Here is a 14,240-nt window from a genome sequence, read left to right on the forward strand (position 1 = left end):
GGATGGCATAATATATAAACAATTCCTGTGGTCAGAGCCTCAAGAAAATGACAATCACCATGACAAATGTTAAAAATATGGTTATAGTTTAAACAAATTTCATGACACATGCAGTACACAATCTGTGAATAACAAACACGAGATTAATTAGCCCTTAGATTTTACTTAATTTTGCACACTTGTTCCAGAGCTTGAAAATAATAGGAAATTTTTAATGGCTAACTGGATCTGCTCTGCCATCACATACATAAGAACATAAGAAATAGGAGCAGGAGTAGGCCATCTAGCCCTTTGAGCCTGCCCCGCCATTCAATAAGATCATGGCTGATCTGTCGTGGCTCAGTTCCACATTCCCGCCCTCTCCCCATAACCCTTAATCCCCTCTCATCAAAAACCCATCAACCCGCGTCTTAAAAATATTTAGTGAGGTAGCCTCCACCACTTCAACGGGCAGAGAATTCCAGAGATTCACCACCCTTTGAGTGAAGAAGTTCCTCCTCAACTCCGTTCTAAACCGCCCCCCCCCTTTATCTTGAGGCTGTGCCCCCTAGTCCTACTGTCCTTTCTGAGCGGGAAGAGTCTCTCCACCTCTATCCTATCCATCCCATTCATCATCTTATACGTCTCAATGAGATCTCCCCTCATTCTTCTAAACTCTAACAAGTACAAGCCTAATTTATTCAGCCTCTCCTCATAGCTCAACCCCCTCAACTCCGGCATCAGCCTAGTAAACCTCCTCTGCACTCCCTCCAAGGCCAAAATATCCTTGCGTAAGTACGGCGACCAAAACTGCACACAGTACTCCAGCTGCGGCCTCACCAATGCCCTATACAGCCGCAGCAAGACCTCCCTACTTTTATATTCAATCCCCCTCGCTATGAAGGCCAGCATCCCATTCGCCTTCCTGACCACCTGCTGCACCTGCAAGCTGGGTTTTTGCGACTCATGCACAAGGACCCTGAGGTCCCTCTGCACCGTCGCCTGCTGCAGTTTTTTGCCACGTAAGTAATAATCCTTCCTACCATTATTCCTACCAAAGTGGACCACCTCACACTTGCCAACATTAAATTCCATTTGCCAGTTCCTGGCCCATTCGCCCAGACTATCTAGGTCCTTCTGTAGACTCCCCACACCCTCCGCACAATTTGCCGTTCCACCAATCTTGGTGTCATCAGCAAATTTCGACACCCTCCACTCGGTTCCCTCCTCCAGATCATCTATATAAATGGTAAAAAGCTGAGGCCCCAGCACCGACCCCTGGGGCACTCCACTAGTCACCATCCGCCAATCCGAATAGCACCCATTGACCCCCACTCTCTGCCTCCTATTTGATAACCAATCCTCTATCCACGCTAATACCCTACCCCCAACTCCATGTCCCCTGACCTTCTGCAATAACCTCTTGTGAGGTACCTTGTCAAACGCCTTCTGAAAATCAAGAAAGACCACATCCACCGGCTCTCCTCTATCCACCGCCCTAGACACATCCTCATAGAACTCCAGTAAATTTGTCAGACACGACTTCCCTTTAACGAAACCGTGCTGCCAAGTTATGGCAGCAAGGTGATTGCAGTCTCTAGGGAATTCCAAATTATTTAATAAACTTTGAAGGCAATGAATGGTTGGAGGCCCAAGACAGCTGCAAGCTGAGCCTTGAGTAAGAGAGTGGTAGGTTCCAGGTGTTAAGCATCAGAAAACCTGGAGGATTTCAACTTCAGCATTATAAGCTCTTATACAAGGTCTGAGCAAGCACAATGTTCAGTTACTTCTCCCAGGTTCATAGTAGACGTACAAGATCAATCTTCCATTCAGGGAGAATCATTGACAATCCATGACTGTTGCTAACCATGGGTAACATCTACAAAAAGAAAAAGAATTATATTTCAGGGAGCTTCCGTCAGGTCAATATCGTTTTTCACATTTAGACGCTGCTCAACTCGAGTGTTTATACCCTTTTCTGTTTTGTTTTAAGATTTCCAGATTCTTCAATATTTCGTTTTACTTTTAAGAATAGTACTATTAGCCTTAGCTTTTGGGTTTCTTGTGCTAGTTAACATGCTGTGGAAATACATGCTCCAACAGTAACATGAGCATCCGACCAAAGATGTAAAAGTTTTTGAAATATATATCTAAGATTCTTGATTCAAAGTAGTCACAACTTGTATCCTGTCTTGTCAAAAACTGGACAGCAATCAGGGAGTAGGCCAATTGTTCCCTTCTTCAGATGCATTGAGGCAAATATCTCCCAGAGCTAAAAAAAATTGAAGGATTGAAGTGGGGGCCACTCTTCCTGGTATGACTCAGCTACTGTATGGAGAAACGTGCTGGCCTTTCCCACACCAACCTTCTCACCAAAGTGTTAACATACATTGAGGAAAAGTAAACATCTTCAATCAGAACCTAGATCTTTTAAAAAGAATACTTACAGGCAGCTTTGGATAAATAAAAACAAGTGTAATATCATTGTAAATTGTTTCAATTAATTTATTGCAATTTGGATACAGAGCAAATAAAGAAATAGGTTATTTTGTACTAGTACAGAACAGTTTTCCTGATTAAAAAGAGTGGTCACTTCAAAACTAAAGTTTTACTGTGTTTCAACAGCCATTCATGATGAGAATTAAACAACTTTTTAAACAGAGAACTATTTGTTCTTTCAGTACAACAAAACATACATAAAAAAGAAAACAGCACAGAAACACAAATATATAAAACAAAACAGAAAAACTTTGTACAATACAAATGTTAACACCTGCTCAACAGGAAATCCACAGTATCCAAATTTGAATTCAAAAATGTACATTAGCATAATTACCAAAAGTAATTTTAAAAACTCATACAGTATAAACTACCATGTTTGACAAAATTCAAAGCAACCCTGTTGGGTTTTATTTGATTAAATTTATTCAATGTACTGCTGCAACAGAGTATAAAACATGACTGTAATAAGCACACTCATTTCTATGCTTTTACTCTGGTTAATTTCAGCATTTCTTTTTAAACGGCTGAACTCTGTAGTCTCAAAATGTTAGTACAACAAAATTGAGCACTGATCTCCCAACTCTTCTCATGGATCAAGTAGCAGGTTGCATTTACTATAAAGCCTGTTTTAGTGAGGAAGATTAATTAACATGTGTCACAGATCCAATCATATCTTAGCTGGATTCTTTCTGATCAGTGCCCAGAAGGGTAGATTTACTTAACTTTAAAGGACACCATTCTTTAAATGAAGGTGCATTTCAAGTATTGAGTCAAGTTAAACCATACAACTGGTGTTGGGGATGATTTGGGGCGGGCGGTGGGGAAGGGGGGGGGTTTAAATCAGAGAATTCTGTCTGAAAGACTTTTTAGTCTGAACACACTTGCCCTTCTCGTATTGTTCTTAAAAAACTGTCTTCTTAGATAGGTTACCACTAAAGATGACATATCATTAGAGTAAACCATAACGTGTTGTTATTCAGAAATATGACAGATGGAGAAATGAAGGATTAGGATCCCTTTGATTATATTGGAAAGGGATCTGCAAGTCAGGAAGCAAATTGCATTAACTTATAATTAAATTTGGAATAGCCCTAATAATTTCAAAACTAGTGAGATGCATTTTTAAAAATTCATTAAAAGCAGTTTATTGAAACCTCTGGAAAATATCCATTAAAAAGTATAACCATCTCCGTACAGGTTGCCATTTTACAAAACTGCATACAGAGAAATATACCCTGAAAGTAACAGAAATACACATTATGTATGCAGTGCCAAGGGGAAGGTGAAAAAACAGTGCATTTTCAACTAAGAAATAATTGGACAGTAAATAAAAGTCTCTCGCATTTTATCTCAGAAGGGGTAATGAACAGAAATTGATAACTCAGCAGGTCTGGCAGTATTTGTGGAGAGAAAAACAAAGTCAATGTTTCAAATCTGTGACTTTCTCTCTTCATAGATGCTGCCAGACCTGTTGACTTTATCCAGCATTTTTTAATTTCAGATTTCCAGCATCCGCAGTATTTTGGAGTAAAAAAAACCATCCTGGTATGGTGCAAAACATCTCTAAGAGAATGCAGTTTTGCTATTGTACTTAAGAAATAGAACTTGAATTAATTATTGCTAGTTGCCACTCTAGAGATACCTTAGAGTGGCAACTACCTTAAACAAGACCAGGCAACAAGTACTGCCGACTGTTTTTGTTGATTATACTTCACCACGTTATCCTCAGCCTATCCAGTCTTCAGAAACATATCAAATCTTTTTGTTGCAAACTCTCACTTCAGACTGGTAAATTGCTGAAGCATTATTCAAAGAGACTGGTATTATTACATCAGCTACAACAGCTGAAAGACTACACAGTTCTGAATTTTGCTGGTTTCAGTACATGGATTGCTGCCAAATTACATGCTTAGGTCTTCCCTGAAAATGAACCCCCAACCCCGCAGAAGGAATGGTAGTAATAAATAGGCACAACATCACAAAGTAACAGAAGTAGTTTTGAAGGGTACGTGGATTTATTACTTTCTAACCATAAATCACCTTTTTTGGATCTTCTGCTAGTCTGTCAATGCTACTTGGCAGCTGCATTAGCCCAAATGCAGGCATCACAACTATGCCCACAGAAGCAGGGTCATCATTATCAATAAGACCTCGGAACTTTGTTCCTACCAAACATGTGAAACTTGTGCAAACGATATTGTGATGTTTTGACACTTTAATAGGATACATCTGTCAAAATGCTGTACACATCTGGAACTCAATTCAGCAATTAAACTCTTAAGTGAGTCAAAACATACAGCAATTTTAGCAGGAAAGTTGAGGTTAAAGATCAGCCATGATCTTATTAAATAGTGGAAGAAACGTGCGGGATGTATTGCCTACTCCAGCTCCTATTTCTTATGCTATTACTCTGGTCATTAAAGTAAGTTAACCATGGGTTTTTCTGGGCACACCGCACATAATTCATTGAGAAAAATCTTGGAAGAGTCCGAAGTTAAATTGTCATTTACTTGAAAAGCCATAAATCATTTCCTAACAGCCACCTAAAAATAGGTAGGTTACAAGTCCCTTTGCTTGATCTCCACACTAGGTAGATATGCTGTTAAGCTTTCAACAGGAATATTTTCAGCATTCTATGCTAGCACTGTGCAAGTGATGGCAAAGCCTCAGGTGGTTTACTTCACATATCACAAGACTTATTTGGATCAAAATGCCCTAAATTTCACATTTTAGTTATATTTTCCCTTGAGTTTATATGCTGGGCGAGGGATTTGCCACATTTGAGTTCCAACCTGGAATAAATCCAAAAAATTAGAAAAAAAGACTCTGTTATTCAAAATCAATCATGATAGGCAGTATTATAGCGATTTCCTCCAGATGAAGACAAACACTAGACTAATCTAAATTCCTTGGATTGGAGATGTACGGTTCATCATCAGATCCACTTTCATTTTTGATCAAGAAAATTACTTATTTAAAAAAATTTAAATGCTGCTCAAGAAGATTAGGTAACCCTACACCTTGAAATATATAAAAAATGAATCTGTACATTTAAATCTGAATCAAAAATTTTATGAAATCTGTGATGGTCTGCGGATAAGAACAGATATGTATGCAAGCCAAACAACTGGGTCCACTGTCACTGAATTGCACCCATAGTGATTCAGAGAAGTTGGTCCATATGCCTTTTATTAATCTGTATGAGTTACAAAAGCATAATGATGTATGGTAGAAAGAGAGACAGGGGATGAGAACGATGAGAGCCATAAAACAAGCTGAGGTCATGTGTGTTCCAGTTTGAAAGTCTCAAAATAATATCACCCCATTGGATGCAGCATATTATGAAAAGTTGTTTTTATCTCCTTTGGAGAGATGGGGTAGAGAGAAAGGGAACAGAAAGATAATAACCTTTACTATTACCCCATCCTTATTACATCTACAAAAATAATTGAAAATGGCCAACTACTTGACATAATTGACTAAAGTAGATAAACCACACATTTGAGAATTTTATCATGTCCTTGGTTCTTTAGTGTTCTGCTAGCATGTTGATTAAATTCAAATCTAACTTAAAAAATTCATTTAAACATTGCTTTGCTTAATATCATTTAGAAGTCAGCAAGCTCCTTATAGCTAACAGTTGTAATTCATTAATAAATACTGACTGGCTCTACATAATTATTCTAGCATTTCAATTTCTTTTAAATTAAAAGTTACAATTGAATCAGTGAACCTGGCTGTGCAGTTCAGCCACAAAGCTAGCCAACATACCCACACATACACTTCATGGAGCATAGTAACTTCTCTCGTTCACTATACAAATAATGAACAGATTACTCAAAACGTGAGCCTGCAGTCAACATTTACACATTTGATTAGGCAATTTAATAACAAATAATTTGAATAGAACTGAATCCAATACAAGTAATTGCATACAGATATAACAGGGATTATAAAGTTAAAAAAAAACTACTGATGCTAGATTTATCCACAACTGCTTTTAAGTATAAAGGGAACCCCCATTGCTACTCTTTGCAAGTTTGTTCCCACCTTACCCAAGAGAAAACTGCAACAAAACCCATCTGTCATGGCAACAAATAAAGAATAACCCATGCCATGGCTTTTCACCATTATTGATCTTTGTAAATAATAGTCAGATACTGTTCTCCTGAAGCATATTTAAAATAGGCACAAGCATCTACCAGATTTGCATTTTTAAGTACTGATGTGGCGCATAATGTAGTTCTATACACTGGACCCGTATATAAATACATCTCGAATAATTTGCCTCAAATAATTTGAACTTACATTTCACAAAGCAGGAAAAGATAACTCTTTTAAAAAAAACAGGGTTGAATCACTTTTCATTTATAAAACAGCTGCAACAACTTGTGTTTGTTTTGGTGTTGTTTCCATCTTTTAGTCAGGCTTGGAACCACGTGCTGAGCATGCCTTCATTACATTCCATTACATGCACGCATGGAGCAGTCAAATGGGCTAGCACCAATTACACAGGCAAGGTGCTGAAAAGTACATAGAACTGCATTCTTCTGCTTACTGTATCTTCCGAATTGAAAAACATTCCTTTGTTACATGTACACTGCTGCATTATAACAACGCAATTCAGCACATTGAGATTGTAACGTTAATACCCAGGTTCCCATGATCTGCAAAAAGATGAGCTATGGAGGTGTCAAAGACTAAACAATCGCTATTCATGATCGCTGCTGCAACCCCATCATGGATTGACCTTGGGGTGGCCTCCCATGTGAGGCGTCTGCGGTTTCCATTCAGTTCTAATCTGTAGGCAAAGTTTTCAGCTTGCTTACGTGTGCCTATTAGAAGAACAATAGCAAAGAATTGCTGGTGGCCTTCGTACTTCTCTTGTTTCTCAAGCACCAGCATGAAGTGGTGACCAAAGCAGGACTGCATCATAACCCAATCCACGGCACCAGGTAGGTTGATGTCAGTTGCCAGAAATACTATGTCCTCTCCTTGCAGAGTTGTAATGCTTTTGTGCGTATGCATGAGGTGAGGCATAACTGCCTCCAATGATCCTTGCCACTTGCAGGATGCTCCTGGGCAAGGGCACATGTATGGGCGAAATTCACACACCTCTTCATGTTCTGGCTTTTCCGTGTGGTGCAATGACAAGATACAGCCAGCTGAAGCGTACTACATTTGGGGGTAGAAGGAAAGAAAAAAATACACCAATTAGTATAACAAATAGATTTAAAATGATGCACTGCAGAAAACCATAAAACCTACAGTCTTTCTACAAATTTCAAGCTTTCAAGTTTTGTAAGATAAAAATGATGTTACAGGACCAGCATTTGAGTAGAGTCCAATATTCAATGAATGATATCTTTTACATGATCCATTAAATAAATTCACAAATACCAAGGAAAAGTTACACTACCATGTAGGCAAACCATCTCAACTGGTACAGCCTCAATGCAAATTTGAATACTTTGGCAACAAGAGTTAGAAGGCACCCATGCCACTTTCTACATCTTGGAATCACAAATCCCAAAGTATACAAGGACTTCATTCTATGTCATCCCTCAAATGTAATTAGTTTAGGCAACAGAAGAGACTCTGTAGCAGCTGGGAAATTTAAGCAACTCCCAATTCTTTTTTAAAATTCAGGCAAGAAAGGCCATGAAGGGAGGAGAAGCTTCTAACCAGAGATGCTACTACATTCAAAGAACAAAGCTAAATTGTCGATGGAATCTTAATATTTCCATTTGCTAAACCTTCAAGCTTATTTGTTCAATGTTCATAAATAAATGAAAAGTATAACAGTAGCATGGCTAATGTAGGGCCTTAAAAATGAAATTACTATTTGAAGTTATAATACACAAACTACCAACCCAAAACTCCATTCAAAAATGTGTTCAGTTCAAGACAACACAAAACAAGAGAAAAGCATTGGAGGCAATGCAGAGGAAAACCACAAGGCTGATTCTACTGAGGATTTAAGCTCAAGGAAAGACTGAAGAAATCGGAGTTGAGATCATTTGAGAAGCAGCCTTAGGAGGTACGCAAGTAAATTAAGGAATTGAAAAAATAAATAAGGAATAAGAGTTTAACATAAATTGTGGGCGTTCAAACCAGTACAAGATAAATTTAGTTAGGAATGATAACAGGAAGTTAATCGCACAAATTGATTAATTTATAAAATGAAGTTCAAAATAAAGCAGTGGAAGAGAAATCCAGAAATTATTAAAGAAACAACTAGATAGAAGCGGGGAGGTGGGGGGGTGGGAATGTAAGCCTTTTTCAATGAATGTAGAATCAAATGGTCACCTTTACACATGTCCATGAGTAAATTGGTTTTCTAATTAAAACATTTAAAAGCGAGAAAGTTTACAACTTCTGGAAGTATATTCTACTGAATGTTGTGCATAGAAAAATCATGACTTCGCTTTTATTTTTAGAAGGATCGATATTCACAAAACAACTGGTTTGTGCTATTTTTCACATCCATCCTTTGTAATGAGAGATGAAATTGAGACAATTTGACTAGAATTATCAAGCCACAAGTTAGACAGACATGTGGAAGCAACTTTGATGGTTTAAGGAAAATTGGGATTCAACTGTAATGGAAACGATGCCCCACCCATGACGGGAGTAAAGGCTGAATATCACCTAAAGGGAAATTAAGGCCCGATAAACAAGAAAAAGTTCCTCAAATTGAAGACAGTGACTCATGCCAACTTATGGCTCCATAAATACTAATACAATGTCTTTAATACTTTCCATTCATAATAGGTGAACCTGGAAAGGATTGGGAAGCCTCTTAACCATGGGGAGCCAAGAAGAGAAAGACTTGCTTGATACACCAATGTGTTCTGCAGCTAATGTCTCAATGAGGAGATTAGGAGACCATAACAAGAGCAGCACCAAGAATACTGAAAAATGAGGTGCCAATCTGGTGAAGCTACAACAAAAGATTACATGACAATTAAACAACAGATGCACCATGTGATAAGACAGGGCTATGCAATCCCGCAACCAATGGACCAGATCAAAATTCTGAAGTTCTTCCACTGAAGGCTGGTAGACAATTAAACAACTGATGGAGGAGTAAGTAGCTCCAAAAATGTTCCCATCCTCAATGGGAGTGAAACCAAATTCATCAGTGCACAAGACACAATAGAAGCATTGGGAAATATTTTTAACCAGAAGTGCAGAGTGGGTGATCAACCTCAGCCTCTATAGAGATCCCCACCACCATACTCACAATTCTTCAGTTAATTCAATTTACTGCATGTAACATCAGGAAACTACTGAAGACACTAGACACAGCAAGACCATCCCAGATGTGGACTGAAGAGCTCTGCTCCAGAACCAGCTTTCCAGTACAGCTACAACACTGCATCTATCCAACAAAAATGCAGGGCAAATCTCAATCATTAACAAAATGAAAGATGCTGTTGGCAGTGCCATAAAAAGGCATTTACTCAGCAATAAGCTATTAACTGAGACTCAGTTTAGGTTCTGCCAAGGCTATTGAGCTCCAGACTTTATCACAGCAATATTCCAAGCATGTACAAAGAGCCAAATTCCAGAGATGATGTGAGAGGGACTACATTTAACAGCAAGGTAGCAGTTTGACCAAGGGTGAAATCAAGGAGTCCTAGCAAAATTGAAGTCAATGGGAATCGGGGAAATCTTACTTTTGGCTGCAAAAGGAAAATGACTGTGGTTATTGGAGGCCAATCATCTCAAGCGCAGGATGTTGCTAGAGTTCCTCAGGGTAGCATTGGCTTAACCACTTTCAACAATGACCCTCCTTCCAACATAATGTCAGAAGTGGAGACGTTCACTGTGATTGCACAATGTTTAGTACCACTCCCAAGGTCGTGGATAGTGAAGCAGTCTATGCCTGTATGCGGCAAGACCTAGACAACTTTCAGGCTTGGGGTGAGGAACATAGAACACTAGAACACTACAGCACAAACAGGCCCTTCAGCTCACAAATTGTGCTGATCATATCCCTACCGGCTAGGCCTATCCATAACCCTCAATCCCATTAAATCCCATGTACTCATCCAGAAGACTTTTAAAAGACCCCAACGAGTTCACTTCCACCACCACTGATGGCAGCCGATTCCACTCATCCACCACCCTCAGTGAAAAACTTACCCCGACATCTCCTCTGTACATACTCCCCAGCACCTTAGACCTGTGTCCTCTCGTAGTGACCTTTTCAGCTCTGGGAAATAGCCTCTAAGAATCCACCCGATCGAAACCTCTCAACATCTTATAAACCTCTAAGAGGTTGCCTCTCATCCTTCGTCTCTCCAGGGAGAAAAGATTGAGCTCCTTCACCGTCTCCTCATAAGGCATGCCACCCAATCCAGGCAACATCCTTGTAAATCTCCTCTGCACCCTTTTAATAGCTTCCACATCTTTCTTGTAATGAGGCGATCAGAACTGCGCACAGTACTCCAAATGGGGTCTGACAAAGGTCTTATAAAGCTGCAGCATTATTTCCCAACTCCTAAACTCAATGATTAATGAAGGCTAGTTATGCCTTGACCACATCCTCCACCTGCGAGGCCGATTTAAGAGTCCTATGGACTCAGACCCCTTCTGATCCTCTACACTGCTAAGAGACTTACCCTTGATATTATACTCTTAAAGAACATAAGAACATAAGAAACAGGAGCAAGAGTAGGCCATCTAGCCCTTCAAGCCTGCCCTGCCATTCAATAAGATAATGGCTGATCTGAAGTGTATCAGTTCCACTTTCCCGCTTTCTCCCCATAACCCTTAATTCCCTTGTCTATCAGAAACCTATCTACCCGTGACTTAAATATATTTAGCAAGGTAGCCTCCACCACTTCAATGGGCAGAGAATTCCAGAGATTCACCCCCCTTTGAGTGAAGAAGTTCCTCCTCAACTCTGATCTAAACTGCCCCCCCCCCTCCTTATCTTGAGGCTGTGCCCTCTAGTCCTTCATCCCATTGGCCCTGCCAAAATGGACCACTACACATATATCCGGGTTGAAGTCCATCTGCCACTTCTCTGCCCAGTCTTGCATCCTATCTATGTCACGCTGCAACTTCTGACATCTCTCCAGACTATCCACAACACCACCAACCTTCGTGTCATCGGCAAACTTAACAACCCATCCCTCCACTTCCTCATCCAGGTCATTTATGAAAATTACAATCAGCAAGGGTCCCAGAACAGATCCCTGGGGCACTCGACTGGTGACCGACCTCCGTGCAAAAAAAGACCCATCCACAACCACTCTCTGCCTTCTGCAGGCAAGCCAGTTCTGGATCCACAACGCAACAGGCCCTTGGAACCCATGCCCTCTCACTTTCTCAAGAAGTCTTGCAATGGGGGACCTTATCAGACGCCTTGCTGAAGTCCATATGAACCACATCCACCACTCTTCCTTCGTCAATGTGTTTAGTGACATTTTCAAAGAACCAGGCTCGTAAGGCACAACCTGCCCTTGACAAATCCATGCTGACTACTTTTGATCATACTAAACTTCTCTAAATTTAGAGAATGTTTCTTGCCACTCTAAAGGACTGGCAAGAAACATTCTAGCCAAACAGTGACAAGTAATGACCATCTCCAAAAAGAGAGAATCCAACCATTTCCCCATGACACTATTGTTGAATCTCCCCACCATCAACATTGTGGGGTCTTAACACAGTGTTAAGTCAGAAGCTGAACTGGACTATATAAACATATAAATACTGTGACCACAAAGCAAGTTAGAGACCAGAATAACTCACCTTCCCATTCCACAAAACCTGTCTACCAATGACAAGGGGTAAGTTAGGAATGTGATGAAATACCCTCCAATTGCCTGTATGAGCGCAGTTCCATCAACACAAGCTCAGTTTGGTCCCGTCCACCATCTTAAACATTCACTCCCTCCACCATGGTTTCCCAATAGCAGCAGTCCGCACAATGTGCACTGCAGCAATTTATCAAGGCTTCAACAACAGTACCTTCCAAACCTATGACTGTTATCATCTAGAAGACAAGGGAGCCGATGCACGGGAACATCACCACCTATAAGCTCCCTCTAAACCATGTACCATCCTGACTTGGAACTGCATCACTAATTTTGATTTCATGAACCTTGGTGCACAAGAGTCTGGATAAACTTGCAGTCAAAGATTCCTGGTCTTTTGGGTTTATTTGTATATTTTTAATGAGATCGTACAAACCCTGAAGTTTTAAAGGGGTTGAAATTCAATGATTCTGAAAAAAAAAAGTAGAAAGGCTTTATTGTTACTTGCAGCAGTGATTCAGTGACACAGACATAGAAAAGACAGGAGTTGAAAGAAGTCTCATTTGGTGTGGATAAGAAGACAAAAAACAAGAATTTTCAGCTAGTGGGATTGTAATTAACTGAATCATCAGTTAAAGGATTCAGTAAAGTGATCTGTTTAGCAGTGATGCTACTGGAAGACTAACTCATTTTTTTTGCTCTGCAGTTTAAGAAACACAGTTTAAAGTACTATTTTCGGTACTTCGGGAGGAGATACGAGTTGGCAAAAAGCATCAAGTGAAGGCTCAGGAAGTCACTGGAAGAAAACCATCTGTAATTGTGCTAGTCCTAAACAAGAAGTCTTTGTTAAGCAAGTGGTAACTCTTCACTGGTTTGTGTGCCTGTAAAGATATTTGCTGGGGTAGAGGAATTTTGGGAATTTGAATTATCTTCTCATGTTTGTATTGAGATCTTTCCAACATTTTTGACTTGTGAGATGTGGTTCACTTTTCTTGTTTTAATAAATATTTTATTTTCTACATCAAAAGTTCATCAGTAGACTCCTGTGATTTTTTTCAGTAACTTTCTTCCACGACTTAAAAAAAACTTAAGGACCTATCAAACCAGGTTTCACTCTGAGATCTGAGTTGTCTAGTTCTAACAGCAGCAGTAACAATATAGATAGAGATTGCAGCAGTTCAAGAAGCTCATTTCATCACTACCTCCAAGGACCATTACAGATGTGCAAAATTACTGGCCTTGTCAGTCACTCTCCAATCCAAAGAACAAATAAAACAAAGTACCTTTGAAATATGGTCAATTTGTAACACAGCAAATACAGCAGCTCTTTTGTACCAAACACAATCTAACTCTTATAAATATGCATTTGCAATATAAGTCAATAATATTGACCAGGAGCAGGAACAGTGACAGATATTGTCCCTTTTTTCCAACATTAATCAGTACAGATCAGGGATCTAACACAAGTCTTTCCTAAAGGAAGAGCTTGCATTCATGCAGCACCTTTCAAAAATTCACTACATCTCAAAGTTCATAACAGTCAATGACATAGTTGCAATGTCTTCACTGTTGCAATCTAGGAAACAAAGACAGTTTTTGTACGCAAAGGTCCCACAAACAGTAACAGGATAATGGACAGAAAATCTATTTTATGATGTTGGTTCAGAGGGAGATAAATAATAAATAATGGCCAGAGTGGTGTAGGAGGAGCTTTTCACATACTACTTTGAAATAATGTCACAGAATCTTTTACATTCATCTACGAAGGTAAACATCGAACACAGTTCAACCCGTCATTCGAAATGCCAATTTCGCAAAGATACCACTCCCTCTATGTATGACATGTGTATATTAGCCTGGATACTAATCTTAAATAGTTCACTGCAATTAGAATTTTTAAAATAAGGTTTACATTATGAATCACTGTCAAAAAAATTAATGGAGAAATAATTTTCCCCTCACTGTTAAGTTAAACTTCTGCATATTTAG

The 14,240-nt window shown here is 39.4% G+C and overlaps 1 protein-coding gene across 1 annotated transcript in view; it reads right to left on the bottom strand.

Moving 5' to 3' along the window:
* Positions 1 to 2,460: 2,460 nt before the first annotated feature.
* The window catches only part of siah2l (seven in absentia homolog 2 (Drosophila)-like), a 63,516-nt gene continuing 51,736 nt past the window's right edge, over positions 2,461 to 14,240 (bottom strand). The window contains exon 2 of the mRNA XM_080187632.1: positions 2,461 to 7,656. Coding sequence (XP_080043758.1) covers positions 7,105 to 7,656 — 552 coding nt within the window. The 3' untranslated portion in view covers positions 2,461 to 7,104. The remainder of the gene's footprint in view (positions 7,657 to 14,240) is intronic.

This window comes from Carcharhinus amblyrhynchos, chromosome 4 (genome assembly GCF_965287045.1).
Source record: "Carcharhinus amblyrhynchos chromosome 4, sCarAmb.v2.hapA, whole genome shotgun sequence".
NCBI lineage: Eukaryota > Metazoa > Chordata > Chondrichthyes > Carcharhiniformes > Carcharhinidae > Carcharhinus > Carcharhinus amblyrhynchos.